Below are 17,724 nucleotides of genomic sequence, written 5' to 3' on the forward strand. Positions count from 1 at the left end.
CAAGAAGCTGGACAACTGACCTGTTAACTGATCAGGAGTTCAATTCAGCATGGTAAAACATTCATTATACTGGATTATCTTTATTTGACTTCACAGAGGTTGGACACTGGGAACCTAAACCACTTTCCATCAGTTAGTTTAGAAATATTTTTTTGAAGAATATCAATTACATATTTGGTTAGCCTGTTTTCATGTGTCATCTGCAAAACGCTATGAACGTCATACTCATAAATTGAGTAAGTTTCAGGGTACAAATATGTTGTTTCTTACAGATTAACACATACAATGAACCTAATAAAAAAAGTTCAACATTACATATGTAGTACCATGCCGATATTTTGTGGTATTACATTCTCTGATTGTTTACTACCATTATACTAAGACAGTGTTTCGGTTAAAGGAGATGAAACAAATGATGAATCATTAGTGTTACCACATTACCCAACTACAATTTACATGATTCTGGATTAGTAATGTTAGACAGCTACAGTAATCTTCAGTGTGAAGAAAGGTAACCATAGACCGATATATTACGCTTTAAGGGGCTGAAATATATGACCCTAGATGTCAATGGCATGTTCTTGTTAACTTTAAAACACATACATAAGACAAAAACACATTTCAATGTATCAATGTGAAAACAAACTAAATGTAATCAATTCCTTTTAAGTACAGTCAATAACATAATGGAGTGAATCCATTCCAAGTTTGTTGGATCTTAACTGACTGAAATACCATCTAACAGAGTTCAACTGTCCCTCAAAGCCTCCTCAGTCCACATCGAGACTGAACCAATCAATTTTGCTCAAACAACCAATGAAAACATAGCAAGGGTCCAGTAAACGTCTCTCTCAATTCTCTTTGGAAAAATAAAAATATAATTAGTAAAGACCCCAACCAGTATAACTTTGGGAAGCTGTGGCAGTGTTCCTTAAATGATTGTTGCATATTCAAGTTGAGCTTTCAGGTTACAGTTGAAATCTGAAGCGTTTCTGATAATTAAAGATTAAGTACTGTAGTACCTGCAGTCTAAATCACCAGCACACACTGCCCAACTGTATACTGTCCTTCATTCTGAAGCACATGACATACAAGCTGACTAGAACTGAAATAATTACAAAATAAAGAGATGAGTCAAACTCAGCAAAAACTAAACTAAACACAGCATTGTGCTTTTTTATAAGCTACAAATTATCATATACTATTTATTTCAAAAGTGAAACAGTACTTAATTTGAAATATACATTAATTTGAAATGTCTGGACATTCCTTTTCAGTGTAACATACAAATCCCCTTCATGTGTAGTTTGAAATCTTTGAACTTATCTTATTTCCTGTAAGCCACATGCTCATTAAATACATTAGCTCATATATACAGGGGCACACAAGAAGAGTAATAAGGTCTTTTGATGTAGTGTTTGATACATCTGAGTGTGTTTTATCATTTTCCTTTTATCGTCGGTCTCTGTTACCAAGATGGTGTGGGGTTGAAGTTTAATGCAAGAGCACTGGGAGCACTTAAGGAGTACAATAATGGCCATGAACATGACTAACACAAGCTCACACAGCAAAATAGTGTTGAGATATAAGGGGGTTAAGAAAAATATGGGAGAGGGAATGGAGGGAGAGACGAACAAGTCCTCTGGGAACAAAGCACAAAGAAAAGGTTAGACTGGAAAATAAAGACGTTGAGAAGAGGCACTAAAAGCCCCCTGACTGTTCATGAAACTGGCCACTTAGTTTCCTGCTGCATTTAGCCCACTCATCAATAATACCCTGCAATCCATCTGTCCAATCATCCAGCCACACGCTAATCTCATATCCATCCAATTATTTGTATGCGTTTCCCTCTGTTGTGGTCCTCTGTAAGTTGGGGGTTTCAACTGGTAACAGGTGGGGATGGTCGAGAGGGAGGCTGCAGGAGGTCCAGCAGACCCGCTCACTGCTCCTCTAACCAGGAGGGCTTGTCGGCCCCTGGAGGCCTCAACTTAATGTTGAACTGCTTCAGCGTCTGCTCCAGCTGCTGCTGGTTGCCAGCAAAGTATGCTGAGATGGCATTATGGAAGAGGAGGAGCTGCTTATGCATCACCTTCACCTGAGAGAGAAAGGGAGTATAGGTAATTGGTTTGTGCATATTGTCACAACGAACACACCGAGTCAAACCTGAAAGACTTTTCACTTTGAAGGCTGATGATGATGATGATGATGATGATGATGATGCAGGCCTGCTCTGCACACTAACCTTATTCTCCTCCAGGAACTTGAGTTTAATGATGACGTCCGAGCGAAGGCGTTCATACTTGTCCTTCTGGACTTGGTACTGTTGCTGAGCAGCATCTATGCGGGCCATGGCTACAGCGTCCCTCGGACCCAGACTCAGTTCTTCCAGGTCTGACCGGTAGGCATCAAACTCCAGTCTGTTCACAAAAGGGGTAGAGGAAATACAGAGTTGTAAAAGGCCCTACAAACTTTATTTACTTTAAGAGATTGGATCCTACATATCCTATATCACATGACTGTATTTGTGTTTGTTAGTGTGCTGTGTTTCTGTGCACCAATCAGGATTTGGCAATATTTTATGAATTATGAATGGTGATTTTAAATGTCATAATAAAAGCTATTCACAAAGAGCATCCAAACATCATCTTAGCTTATAGAGATAGAACAATGTCCCTGCCTTGCATTTCATTCAATGAATATAGGAATTTACCGGGTCAGTGTGGGGTTCAATTGGCAACACTGCCTTAACACAATCTGTCTGTTTCTTACAATATTTGTTTAAGAAATTCTATATGTATGCAAGTTATTCTCATAAATTATGGTTTAGTCTCAAATTAATGTATTAAGATTTGTTGCAATATTTTGTTACAATACAGGCATTTCATTTCATGGTATTATCGGGTATATCATGACAAAATCAATATTTATGCATTTAATACCCCGTTTACACGTACATGGTTATTTTGAAAAACTGAGACATTTCCCTCCGTTTGTGCCCTTCGTTTACACGCAAACGGAGAATTTGCCTCTGAAAACCATTCTTTCTAAAAACTCCGGCCAGAGTGGACATCTTGGAAAACTTTGTTTGCACGTTTGCATGTAAACTGAGACAAACGAAGGTTTAGGCAGCCGAGGAAGTGAGGAAGCTGTTGTTGCTATTTTCGGGATTCTGATTGGCTAACGTGGGCTTGAGCTTCTCGTTACACTGCCACCTACAGGTTTGGCATGCTCTTGACGGCATTGACGGCATATAATGTTTGTGTAAACAAACACTTTTCTGAAAACTGACAGCTGTGCACAATGTTATTTTTGAAAACAGAAAGGTTGAAATGTCCGTTTATGAATAGCCGGCCACGTGTAAACATAGTATAAGTTGTCTATATCCCTTTGCTAATCCTCCTTTAAAAAAAAGGGTTTCCATCCAGTCTCTTAGATCGAAAGAATAATTAATGTGCTGCATTTCCTTACCTGGCATTTTCATACATCTTGATTGTCATTAGGGTGTCCTCCATGGTCTTCTTGACCAGTGTGTTGATGCTGGACACAAAGAAGTTAATGGCACCAAGTAGAGTCTCCCCGTTCTTACACAGCAACTTCTGAGTCTCTGCATTGTAGCCAAACTCATCCTGTAAACAAGGCATTGATGCCCACAATAAAACATGAATGGTGTTTATGCTTTAATGTTTGATGTTTATATAATATTTAACTTCAAAAGATGCAGATCTATATAGAACAGTTAAAGGAACAGGCCGACTTATTGAGACTCTAGCTTATTCACCGTATCCCCCAGAGTTAGATAAGTCCACACATACCCTTCTCATCTCCGTGCGTGTCGTAACCCTGTCTGACGCACCCCCCGCTAGCCTGGTTTAGCACAGATCCTGGAGGTAACTGGCTCCAACTAGCCTACTGCTCCCAATAAGTGACAAAATAACGCCAACATTTTCCTAATTACGTGTTGTGATTTGTATAGTCACAGCGTGTACAAATAACAAGGTCACATGAGACACAGCCATCTTCTAACCATATATAAACTGGGAACTATTCTCAGAAGGTGAAGCGCTGCTACTTCTGCTACATGGGCGGAGTGAGCACCTGAGAAGCCCCGTGGTGAGGAGCAGAGAGTAACAACGGTGCTTTTCAGGTGTTGCGCTAATCACTCCGCCCAAGTAGCAGAAGTAGCAGTGCTTCGCCTTCTGTGGAGAATAGTTCCCAGTTTATATACGGTTAGAAGATAGCGGTGTCTCATGTGACCTTGTTATTTGTACACACTGTGACTATACAAATCACAACATGTAAATAGGAAAATGTTGGCGTTATTTTGTCACTTATTGGGAGCAGTAGGCTAGTTGGAGCCAGTTACCTCCAGGATCTGTGCTAAACCAGGCTAGCGGGGGGTGCGTCAGACAGGGTTACGACACGCACGGAGATGAGAAGGGTATGTATGGACTTATCTAACTCTGGGGAATACGGTGAATAAGCTAAAGTCTCAATAAGTCGGCATGTTCCTTTAAGACATAAAAGCTATATGAACAGATTTTGAGGCCTTACCCGTAGCTCTGGAGATTTCTGACTGAGGTCAGCAAAGGTGTCACCCAGCGCATGCTGCGTCTGCACCATGTTGTAGAAGTGGTTGGTCAGCGCTCTGGCCAATCGCAGCACACTCTCATATTTCTTTTTAGTGTCTCTCAGCACCTCAATCTGGGCCTCCAGCTCCAGGTCCACAGTCCGGGAACCCCGACCAAAACGCTCTGAGATCATTTGCTTTGTACACTGAAACAATGAAGACACACAGAGACATTAGTAACCTTAATGCAACTCCCTTCTGTGATATGTATGGGCGGAGGGGTTCCTAATTCCAGAGGATCCTCTGGCACACACAAAAATCTAAATCACCAAGTAGCTCTTTACCATGAAGCTCACCAGGACCTCAGATACCTTGTAAGTGTTGAAACCCCACTTCTTCATGGTTTCTAGTTTTTCCACAGCCACACCGCGGGTCACTTCCTCTGCCGTCATTGACGAGCTGCTGCTGCTGTGGTGCATGTTTGAACCTGATGGATGAGATGCAAATGTAGAAACACAGGAACATGATAAAAAACAAACAAGCAACAAGAAAACTAAACCTTTCAGGCAGAGAACAAGATTAAGCCCAGCAAAGATTAGACCAAGAATCCTAAACTACTTAAAGTACATTAAAACTGTGCTGCTTTCAATAAAGACAAAACTGAGCATGGTTTCTGAAATTGGTCTGCTATCTTCCAACTCATGTCCACCACCACTATCCCTTAAAATCAACTGTAAAACATGCGTAGGAGAGAGCTAGAGTTAATGAGTGAGTAAATAGCAAGAAAATGCAGAGAAGTATACTGGGAGGAAATATTGGACTAAGGAAAACGTTAATATTGTAGACACCAAATTAGTTTTTTTTAGAGCTGTAATAAAAAAGGTAAAAATACTGTACTGCAGGGATATTTTGGGTCACTACTAAAATGGCAATCTGATTATTCAATGTAGAGACTGTAGCATTTAACTTCACCTCTATCCCTCCCCAGTACCTTGGTATTCATTTGATTGGCTTGTTATGTGGCAGAAGACAGACCTGCTTGGGGGAACGCTACTTTGCCTGGACTTCATACGCAGATCTGTGACAATGGGTGGGTGGTCGGGTATGGATGAAGGAATGGTTCAGGGCGAGTATGAATTAAGGTAGGGTGTGAGAGTGGGATTTATTATTATTTTTATTCAAATAATGGGAATGGTTTTTCAGGATCAGGATTTAAAATGATTGTTGGATATTTAGGGTTTAAACATGAACTTATTTTTGAGGTTGAACAAGCGTGCCAGGAATGGAATGATAACGTAGGAGGGAGATTGTGGGGAGGAGCTGGTAGATGCAGAAAAGACGGAGAAAGTAAGATGACAAAAGGGAGAAGAGGAGGATGAGGAACATGTATGAGGGAATGGTGAAAAGGAGGTGGAGGACAAAGACAGACAAGATGAAAAGACAACATTTAGTGCATGACAATGCAGACAAAAGAGTGATGGAGAAAAGACGGGGGCATTTTCAACTGCAGCAGTACAATGAATGGAAAAGATTAACATGAGAAAAATGAGGGCCTCTAAAAACTGAAAGTTTACGAAGGTTCTCTCAATAACATCTTACTTTTGCCATCGATATTCAAAGTCTTAATACAAATATACACCGGGATAGACATGAAGATGGTTTCCATTTTGCTACAGAGAAGTTCAGAGATCAGATTTGTGAGTTATTCTGACAAACAAAAAAAAGCGCAGACCCCTTAATAGATTAGCTTAAAAAAGCAAGAGAAACCAACCAAAAAGAAGAATATGTAAAAGAAATGCCATGTTAGAAAAAAGCCACGATATGTCCAAAAAGAAGAGGAGCAAGCAGTAAGAACTGTAATGCCCTTCTCTCCACTGAAAAAGAGAACATTTGATGAAGATAAAAAGGGACAGAGAAGCTGGTTCCCAGCTATGTAAAAACTCACACTCCGTATGAAAAGCGTCTTTCCAAAATGAGATAGCAATCATATAAGAAATATCCATTAAAATCAAGTTATGTGTTTTACAGCCAACACAAAACATTCTGGCTTATCAATAATTAACAGTTTTTACTGATCTATGTTGTAGATCCTATAAACATCCCCACTCCCCCAAATTATTCTATCACATTTTGGAAATAAGCTCTCCATTATTAATAATAATTTGATCTAAGGAGCCACCTAATCCTGTAACTGGGATCCTTTTGTTAAACTCTGCATTGTAGCGCACAGCAGGGCCTGAGAGAGAGAGAGTGGGACAAATATACAAAAATATTAGTATCAAATAAGTAGTAAAGAGAGTGTCATTTCCCTTTAATATGGTGTATACAGCTACACTGCTGAAGTCAATGTTTTGAACTAGAACATTGCATTAATCCCTTAGTGGAACTTCAGTATCACACAACATGTGAAAAAACTCCAAAGACACAGTATATTGGATCTAGTTATCATAATTTATTAGTAAAAGTTATTTTTGTATGTTTAACAGCAAAATCTTGCTGCTTATGAGCTAGAAGAAACAGGACAATAATTAATGGAAGTCCCAGGGTTTGACGTAAGGTACCTACCTAATTCTTGGCATTCTTGAATTTAAACCATTGCTTAACATTTAGAAACACTGACATATAGTATTTGATGATGAACTTGTCTTTCAGGAGTGTTATAGTACAGTTACAGTATATCTAAAAACTTGAGATAGTCATGAATTGTGGCCTATTTCTGAGGCATTACCCTGCATTCAGACTGCTAAAACAAAGCAAGGGGCTGCGTTGGTGGGGGGAGAGCTGTTTTAGGTATCTTTTACTTCTTTTTTTCTTTCTAATTAGCAAAGAATTTCCATTAAGTCTGGTGATTACTGTAGTAGCTATAGTTACACTTTTTTATTATCTTTTTCCAAACATTCTGTTTGGTGACTAATTCCATTAAATACATTACAATTAGACAAGTCTCGCATAGCCAGACCTATCTCCACAGCGCTGTGTCAGCCCTGGAGAAAGGTCTGGGTGAACCCAGCATAATTCTGCACTAAGGGGAAAAAAAACACTATGGGTTGTTTGTATTTCTTTAAACCAATCACATTCGTCTTGGGCGGCGCTAAACCCAAGATGCAGCGACGGTGCCCGGTGAAAACGGTAACACGCAGATTGCAGAAGGGGAAGAGATTTCTGTCTGAAATAAGCGGCCAATGGCAGGCTTATACGCACATCTACATTCTGTGAGTCAGACTGCTATTAGACAGAACATGTTGGTGCTCCCATGTGGTTTTTGAAATAGTCCTTCTTCCCATATCTGCACATAAACCCATAACATACTGAGTAATACAGACCACAGAGGCACATTTTCAGATACAGTGGAGGCTAGGGAAGCTTGGGATAAATCAGCGCAAATTGACCACCAATTAACTGCTTTATGATTTCATGGGAAGGATGAAAAGAGGAGGCCCCAGAAACCAAACACTTCATTGTCATTAGACTCACTGAATAAGTGAGTCAGAGGCACAGCACAGAGTCAACAGAAGAAGTCCAAATGGGACAACGAAAGTATAGCTGAGAAGAGACTGGAAAGATGTAAGAAATGATTGGGAGAGACAAAGAAAAAAACGTAGTAAAAAAGTAGGACTCTACCTTTGATTGAGCTGGTGGGGATGATACCCTCTGCTGTTCCTCCATAACCCCCAGATACAATGCTAGTCTCGTTGAGATTGGGCCCCGATACCATCACCTGCTGTAGGTCCTACAAAGTTTAAGTGGGGGAAATAACAAAAAAGAACCAGAACAAGGGAAGGATAGAGGGTTTTGGGTGGGGATATGTAGACAGGAGATTATGACTTGAGTGTTAAATTCAGACAGTGTAGATAATGTAGGTTAAAGGCTTATTCACTAGAGGGGGACAAATACTACTATGTTAGGAAGGTTAGTCAGTACACACACAATCTTCAGGCAGTGGCTAACTTCAACCACTCCCTGTCTACCAACAGGAAAAACTACAAAGACTAAAAAAAAACCACATCGCTAAAGTGCCCAGTCAATGATCAACCTAACTGCTTGAACTGAATCTCCTGTCGAGAAGGGATCAAGCAAGAGGACTACGATACGACAGCTGTGATATCCTTCAAGTCTAACCCAAGCAGGGACTCCAATGATCTATGCAGCAGGAAAGGCTCAAGCAAACGATTTTCTCCTTCCAAAATAATCACAGGTTTCAGTGAAGCTCTGGATCATGAGGGTAACTGTGTCACGATCCATCTTGTGGGTTTTCCTTAATTCAACTCACTGTTCTCTTTTGTTTGCCTTCCTGCTCAAGTATCTAGTAAAGAAAAAAACATTTGGGAGGAATTTATGGAAAAGGAAAATCTGGCCTGAATGGATTTCTCAGTTTGGCCAACCGTCGTATGTGAGCATTGGTTCCTACAATAAACAGGTTGAAATTTACCTCCTGCCTGTGCCGTAAGCAAGCCTCTTATATCTTTTGTTACTGCACTGAGCTATAGGGCCAGGACCCATATCGTCCATCCTAAAATGTGAACAGGAGCATAATATATAGGTCACTTCCTGAAACCTAAAGTCAGATTGTGATAAGGATAGTAAGTTCTGGAAGGGAGGTGGCCGTTTCCATTTTGTAAGCAAACACGAAGAGTATGTTTGATACTACCAACAGGAAGTACAAATACAACTGCTGTGCTTTCTGCTGTTGGAGGTTAAACAGGCAAAATGTATCTAGGCTCTACTTCAGGGCCGTATATGTTTGTGGTCATGGTCAGCTTACTCTTGCCAGAACACAACTACAATCCTCATTGTGACTACAACATCAAACAGAACAAGCACAGCCAACTCACATCAATATTACAGCAGTCGTAATGACATGACGACGATTATTATGACGCCATGTTTGATTTGTCAACCAACACCCACTAAAATTAAGAAATCACACCCACACATCAGTCAAGTGCACACATAATCTAGGCTACTGTATATTAGCTTCACACACACACATATGATTTCTAATAATCAAATGGAAACGGATTGTAATGTAGAGACATAAGTGTTAGCTGTCAGCTATTTTGTTAATACTACTCAATTTGAGGCATCAAGTCCTTCTATCTAGAGTTAGTAGGAGCCAAGTTAACAGGCAGCACAATTCAAGCTGCACAGTACATAACAATGACATATCTGACATTTTGTGAAATGAACCAACAAAGTGGTGTGATGCAATTTAATGCTGCAGAAAGTCAAACCACTGAGCAGTACTACACACACCAACATTAAATGCAGACAGACACACACACAAATGCACAAATGGCCTGCTCACCCTGGTGCCTCTGGAGCTCCCTACCTTCTCATCTAAGCTCCACTGCAGTTTTGCAGCCTGCCCAGAGATGGAGGAGGGGGAATCGACAAACACAACAACAACAACAACAACAACAACAAAAAAGAAACAAAAAGAAAAAGAAAGGAGACAAAAAGAAAAAATCCATGACTGAAATCATGAAACAAGATAGAATGATTTAAAAGAAATCCCAGACAAAGCATCATAATGTCCACAGACAGCAGGGATGTAGGATGGAGAGCAGTGATGACTGATATCACAGCAGCTCAGGATTCATCATTTAGATTTTATTATGTTAAATTTACAAGTGGGTCATCTTGTCCACTGGGTGAATATGTTTAATGCTCATCACTCTATAATGTGTTACCACTATAGCTTTGCTATAATATTATTCCATCACTGCTTGGACAAAGAAATACGGATTTGAGTACAACACCGCAGAAATTAAGATAATTATTTACATTTACACACATTAAAAGCTGACATTTATATTGGGGGGGGGAATCAAGAAAGAACTGTGTACACACACATACATTGACACAAACATGTGAGTGGCCAAACTCCTGGTAGCACACTTTGATTGCCAGAAAAAAAATGTGTCTCTCTCTATTTTAGCAATGAATTTGTTTCGTGTCAGAAGTAAAGTGTAACCTTTTAGCCAAATGGCCTTCATCATAGCAACAGTGACATTTCTGTAGCCTACAATGACAGTTTTCACCATTTAACCTCGCACAGTGTTGATATTTTAAACACACAGTCACTGGATCAATGACAAGGTAAAAACAAAGAGAAAGCCTGTTTAACTACATTTTCTCCTTCATTCAATCCGTGTATCTCTTCTTTTAGAGATCTGACTCGTGTCGTGGCGTCTGTTGAATGTGGAAGAAAACTGGCGCACACATTAATCACTCCCTGGACACTTTGTTGACATAGTGCCTGTTCTTGAGATGAAGAAAGCTACAACACCTTTAAGTCATCATAAAAATAATCTTGTTGTCATATTTTAACAGTGAGGTTTGTAGGCTTGTATGAAGATGGCTTGCTTTTTTATGTTTTACCACAAACAGAATGCAATGGCATGATAGATATAGGCTGGATAGCAGAGGCTCTGTTTTAAAATGCAACAAACTGCTGTTTCCTAAAATTACTTCACAGCTTTGCAATTCTAACAATACAACTGGGATATCTCCAAATGAATAGCACAAATAATCACCTATTAGGAATTGTGTACAACGGCAGAAGCATCTTAAAATGCTTTTGAATTTCTGAGTAGACACCAGTGAGCCACTGTGATGCATCCGATGCTTTTGCCAGAATGTTGCTGGCAGTCAGTCCTATCTCTGTCAAGCTGCCAGTCACCGCCCCTGATCTTACAGAAGTGCAATGCTACGACATCTAAACCCAGACTTCTCCTTAACCTGCCAATCTCCATCTCTATGTGCATGAGCGATACAGACTGCTGCAGCTTTACTGATTCAATCTGATTTCAGAGGGCTTTTACCCAAGGACAAAGTACTGCCAGTTTTAGATCAACTGTTGCTATGACAACTGGTTAATTTCCAGCACTAAACAGTGCAGCTAAACACCTCTCATACATGAACACGGTAAACTGGGGTAGTTACACCAAATGGTTGAATGCTTGCTTCACCATTCAGTCTTGGTGAGAATGTGCTGTCGGATTTTCTTTTACAACTTAAGTGGAGCCACACATAGTTTGGTGAGCAAACAACAGGATCCTCCAGGATCTTCAGTCTGTTTGTCCAACAAGGTGTGCCTTGGGACGCAGGAGAATGAACAACCTGTTTCACCTAACTTACTCTGCAACTCCACAGTTATTCCAATCTAACCGACTCTGACTAATACACTCCTGAAAGGGATGGAAACAAAATGTTGGGGCTCTACCCCTGAGCTGGAGCATGTGGTGTTTTCCTTTCAAATGAGGCCCACAAGTGCTTATTCGTTCTGTAAATGAACGGTCCCCACCTGGAGAGCAACAACTACATCTGAGAGTTCAACGCCTGGTGTTGTAGAGATTTGTCTGCAACCCTGAAACATGAGGTCACATGAGCCGTTAATGGAAACAACTGGTTCCCAAGGAGACAGCTGGACTCCAACACCTGATTTCCCAGTAGGCTCTCTTTCCACAGTTGTAGCTAAGCAACCTAAGCGACACAAGGACTTCTGATTGTGTATGACAGGCCACACATACTATAATAATAGTTAAACCCAGGCAGAGAACAATATTTAAGTTCACAACAAGAGACTGGAATACAGCTTCTGCACATGTGTACACATCTGTACATATTACCACAGGGTAATAGTGTACTGTGGTAATGTGAATAGTATGAAAAGAGCCAGCTCACTAAGCTCATCTCAAAATAGCTGAGAACAATACCCACAACCACAATGTCAACCTCAAATAGCTGAAGGTACGCATTTATCCTTCACACTGTAATAAACAAACCGTAATACCACGTAATGACATCAGACAGTGAACTGATACAGTAGTTGTGACCCACCTGTTCAAGGCTGTCATCTTCTGCTAGTGTCCCTGTGTCACCATTACTGTTGATTGGAATCTCCATTGTGGCAGCTTTACTCATAATGCTGTCTGTCATAATGCACTAGAACTGTGTGAAAAAATGGGAGAAAGAGAGGTAAAGTGTTAATACAACAAACTACTGTATGTAAATAAAGTGAAAAGGCAGAGATGGAAAAACAGCAAGGCCTAAATGCTGCTTTGAAGAGGAGAGACCAAAGAGCATAGTCAAAACTGCAAAATCATTAGGCAGATGGGAATATAAATGCCACAAATAAGCGAGGAGGTGGTTTTCAAAGAGCCAGGCTACCACTCGGCATTAAACCACATGAAAGCCCCAAGTGCACGCCACTACAATGAGCTGTCTTGTTGAAGTGGCCACTCTACTCTACAGCTCATTACAGGACCGTAGGTTAGCAGAACCCACTCCCTAAAAACCCAGACTAGAGAGGATATTGCAAAATGTTTACATCAACATTGTCAAGTCATTGTAATCGGTCAAACTGATTTGCCCTGCAGTGCTAGGAATACTCACACATTCAAGATGTGCAATCACATATGCATAACATTTAAAAAAAATAAAATGCTGGACAAGCAGTAATATAGTTCCTATTTTTGGCTCGGACGGCTGTAATGAATTCACTGCTTAATGAATTCACTCCCACAAACACTAAGGAGAGGTATGTGTGGGACGTGGGCACAGATGATGGTGCAAAATAAGGCAAATTTGAAGGCCTACAGATGTGGAAGATGCTTAACGTAGTTTTCACAGGGTGTCGGTTAAAAAGGTAAACGTCACACGATAAACTCCAACATGTGCAGTAGCTCTATGCAGCTCATGTGTTTTGTGGCTTTTTGTTCTTTGAGCCCATAGAAAAGGCCTGGAAACTGTAGTTGTAAGTAATGTATGTTGATTTTCTTATCTAATAATTTCAGATGGAGAACAATCATCTGCTACTAAAGTCCAGCTAAGTGTACTACTGCATGCTTGCTTGCACTAAGCAGCATACTGTTAATAAGTGTATGGTAAATGTGTATTATGTAAGTAAATTAAGGCAAAACGTTTAGTAGTAAAAGTAAAAACAAAGCTTGGTGTCCTTGTGAGATTTGTCACCATGTGGCTGGCAAGAACATAACTAGGCTACGCATATGGCAGGTTTATGGCAGTTAGATCAATTGCGGCTATCACCAACATCACAGATGTTGTTTGAAGGGAGGTACGGTAGTGTGTGTTTACATTTGCTTTGGCCTCGCCTACAGTAAGTGGGCTTTTGTGGGTCATGCCAAATCCATTTCCTGAGGAATGACACATCTCTGTTAACTTAAGACATTAGAAGTTGTGCTTCTCTTGCCCAACATTCTCAACACAAAAAAGCACTCCTCCTAGACATCTCACTGCACCTGTGTCAGAGCTTTGGGATAAAAAAAAACAAAAAAAAAAACACATAAAAACTGGCTTGAAATGTTTTCCATATTAATTGATCATATTAATACAAACTGATTTAACCTGTAGTGGCATATGCTGGATTCTCCACTTGTAGTACGAGACCCTCGTTAAACTTTTTATCAGAGACTAAAGGTCTTCATAGACTACATAGACTGCTTTGCATAACATCTACAGCTGAAATAGCTTCAGTGCTAAGTCTTCATTACGTGCCTCAATCCACTACGCTTTGCTTTGTTTCTCAGTCAAGTCACGTAGGCAAGGCTGAATCAATATGAAGTGACAAAAGGGTGAGCTGGGACATTGACTTAAATATGAATCATTAACATTCTATTATTAGGAACGGGCAGCTTCCAAAATAACTTGAACATGCGTTACAACAGAGAAATGTTGCTCTTTATTATCATTATTACTAAAGGTAAGATAACGTGAGTAATAGTTTACTTTTAAAGTGAGAGACTGGAACGTTTGAATTGAAATCAATTGCACAATTAAAAAATCCTGAGAGCCATGACAGGTGCACCAGCACAGGTGTAACGTTACAGTTGTGTTTCCAGCAGGTAACGCTAGATGCAGGCCTCCCTGGTGGGTTCATCCTGCCTAACACAGTGGAGGTTTATTAAGGCAGTAAAACATAATAATCGCTATTTGTTGAGAACGTGCACCATACTGTAGCAGTTTTTTTCCGGCTGTAAAGGAATATGCTTTCTAGAAAACGGCCTGCTTCTAGTTCACACATGCAGCTGTTAGGAGGAGGTTGGTTATTAAAAACAACACAGTGAGTTCACTGTGCAAAGCTGGCTGGTTAACAGTGGTAGAAATGTAAAACCCCAAACCTAGATAAAATGTAATATCTTCCTTTTTTAAACGGTTTGACTTACGGTGTGCTTGGTCCCGTCGTAAAAACAGAGCTGTTCGGGGAAGCTAGCGAGTAAGCTAATAACAGGCTAACGTCAGTGCATCCCAGTTCATGCGCGGCTTAGAGAGTGGAGACTGATGTGTCTTTTGACAGTCAAAGGAGAAAACTGCCCCGTGGGAAACAATGCAATGCTCGAATTTAGGAATGAACTTCTGACTCTTAGTAAATAATCCTCTATCTTCTTTTTTTATTGAAGCAAGGAGGAACACTTTACGGAACTGACGACACCGTGGAATGCATCTTACAGACGCGCTTCGATCCAAAGAACCTCTATTTATGAGAAGATGGATCACTCGTTAAAAAAATCGCAAAACCTAACATAGTGTTATCTGGTGCTAACCTTCAAGCCACGCAGCTTGTAACATCACTACGTTATTTTTTAGTGTGTTTATACACGTAGTAATGTATTTATATTACATATATTTATAATAAAGCCCATGTGCCTTAAATATAAAACGTTTCAACTGAAAGTACAAAATATTATCATCATTAAACTAGTGGTTAATTTCCACACATCTTTAATGTGATGAATGATAAGTGTGCATGACAATTTGAGTAGTTTCACGTTGAGGGCACTGCACTGCTTATATTAATGATCGTTTGATGCTTTTGACAATGTATTGAGGGCAAATTTTGAGCACCTTTCCGCATCAGACTTCGGAATTGTACCTGGAAATTAGAACGGAGTGAGTGTTCTTAATGTTTCCTCCACACGCATATAACCCATCTTTGCGATTATCCTGCAGGTGATGTGTGCATGTTTCAGCAAGCTGCTGATGGCTATACATTAACTCATGGACGTGTAAGTTGTACGTGTTCTTTTAATTGTGCCCCAAGAAACGCTAGGACTTAAGACCAGCTGTGAATCCAACGGTTACATGCAAACTCCAGTATTTAAAGAAAACCTGCAATTAAATGAAATATTATAATTGGGGCACAATGACCTGTAGCTACTGTACCTTACAGCTTGTCTGAAATACATATTTTAGAATTGTTATGTGTGGTATGAATGCATGTTTTGTTTTGACAGGAAAGAGCTAAGCTGTTTCATCTTTGCATATAAAGGACAATTAGTTGTGTGAAAAAAAAAAGAATACCCATTGTATGGGAACAAACAAACGCCCCATCCCACCCCAAACAGTCAGCCAGTGATAGTAACTTGGGACAGCCAATGTAGTACAGGTATGCAAAAGAAATGCCTTGCACAGCATGAATCAGTATGAGTTTGACAAAACACTGTAATCGTAATTTTACACATTAGTGAGGCTTCAATGAAACAAGGGGTACTTCTAATTGTATTGCATTATAATATCTGTTCTCTGTTGTTATTTTCCCCTTCTCCTTGATACATGTCTCCAGTGAGTTTTTAGGTTGCTTACTTGTCATCTCCATCACTCATGTGGTACTCTTCCTAATCCTACTGGTTACTTCCAAACCTCATCAGTTTGTGTGAAAACCAAACACAACGTAGGTGCAATACTGCCCTCTGTGGGAAAGTGTTACTATGTGATCTCCAGAGGAGAAAAAACATTGCTTCACTCCAGAGGAGAAAAAACAAGAGTGCTGCTACTTTCTTGTGGCTTTTTCTTCAGTGTACCCATTTTCATAAAGATCCTGTGTGATCTTTATTACTGCTCTCATTGTTGCCACATGTACATATAATCAAATTGTTATGTTATTTGTAAAATAATTTGTATTTAAGTAAGTTGTTTCATTTGTGAAGATTACTTTATTTAACAAGGATAATCCACTCATTATCAATACAGCTTCACTGGGAGTCTCATATATTAAAAACAAACAATTAAAGCACATCTGTCATGTTTGAAAACAGGGCGGTAAGAGACAACACATATAGCACACATACCTTTGACCTAGTCACAATAAAAATCTCATGCCAGAGAACAATGCCACAATGAATGCATAAGCATACAGTAACACTTAAGGCCATAAACTTCTTACCCTTAAGTCTGTAAATATGAATGAACCTCTATGAACAATGTTAACAGTGCTGGATCAGATCCTATAAACACTGAAGGGCTGAGGGGATTCAAACAGATTCTGCAGTCAATCAGAGTGTGAGGAAGGAGGTGGGAAGTGAAAGCGAGGGAAAGAGTGAACGTTTCATTAATAAAAAGATTGGATGCTGAAAGAAGCGTGGAGCCAAAAGAAACTCTCATGGTATGTTTTGGAAGGAGCGTGAAATGCCATATGGGAATGTTTTAGTAATGGAAGTATGCTTGAACACAGTGCAAAATTTCCAGCTCTCGGTGTGTTTTTTGGTGCCAGTTTGGGTCACTACCTGTTCCAATGAACATGGCTTAGAGTTTTTGTGCAATTCCTTCTTCTTCTCTATCCCGAATAACTTGAAAACAAGAAAAACGTTTTACAGCTTGCAGACATGTGAACAATATAATCACATGAAACATAATTAGCCACAGCTGCTGCTACTGCATATGTGTGTGTGTGTGTGTGTGTGTGTGTGTGTGTGTGTGTGTGTGTGCAGTGCTGTCTACCCAGATTATAGCCCACAGCTGTCACACTCTCACCCCAGTTTGGCCAGTTACCATTCATTTATTCTAATTAAGATAATGTATCACTTTTATAGTTTGTGAGTGAATCTTGAGATTAGATTGAGTGGATGTATTGACTCTTGTCCTCTATATGCTACAATTACATTAGTTCCATGTGTTGTACACATGAGAGAGGAGATGAATACTTGAGAGACAAATATGGCAAAGTGAATTCCTTGGTAAAAGAGATGGCTAAACAAAAGGCACCTATCCTCTTTTGCACTCGGTCTCAGGGACACATGATGAAAATATTGTATCTTTACCCCCCAAAATCACAAAATGCTCATGCAATTGCAGACCTGTGTGTTAAGAGAAAAACTTGAAATTGATCCCTCAAACAGGATGGTGACAGAATGATTCTT

General features: G+C 39.9%; 1 protein-coding gene across 5 annotated transcripts; it reads right to left on the reverse strand.

Annotated features, from left to right (window-relative positions):
- Nucleotides 1-681: 681 nt before the first annotated feature.
- On the reverse strand, nt 682-15,043 carry arfip2b (ADP-ribosylation factor interacting protein 2b). 5 transcript variants are annotated; one of them, XM_078265626.1, is made up of 10 exons: nt 14,755-15,043; nt 12,410-12,520; nt 9,897-9,929; nt 8,189-8,297; nt 6,747-6,803; nt 4,939-5,054; nt 4,552-4,773; nt 3,469-3,626; nt 2,243-2,417; nt 682-2,095 (listed from the first exon to the last, which is right to left on the reverse strand). In XM_078265626.1, exons 2-10 carry the CDS (start codon nt 12,506-12,508, stop codon nt 1,940-1,942), a joined length of 1,125 nt encoding a protein of 374 aa, XP_078121752.1. In that variant the 5' UTR covers nt 12,509-12,520; nt 14,755-15,043; the 3' UTR covers nt 682-1,939. The 5 variants fall into 5 exon arrangements, with proteins under 5 accessions (XP_078121752.1, XP_078121751.1, XP_078121754.1 ...); XM_078265625.1 differs by having other exon boundaries at nt 9,873-9,929; XM_078265628.1 differs by lacking the exon at nt 9,897-9,929.
- Nucleotides 15,044-17,724: the final 2,681 nt, after the last annotated feature.

Source organism: Sander vitreus, chromosome 13, assembly GCF_031162955.1.
Source record: "Sander vitreus isolate 19-12246 chromosome 13, sanVit1, whole genome shotgun sequence".
Taxonomy (NCBI): domain Eukaryota; kingdom Metazoa; phylum Chordata; class Actinopteri; order Perciformes; family Percidae; genus Sander; species Sander vitreus.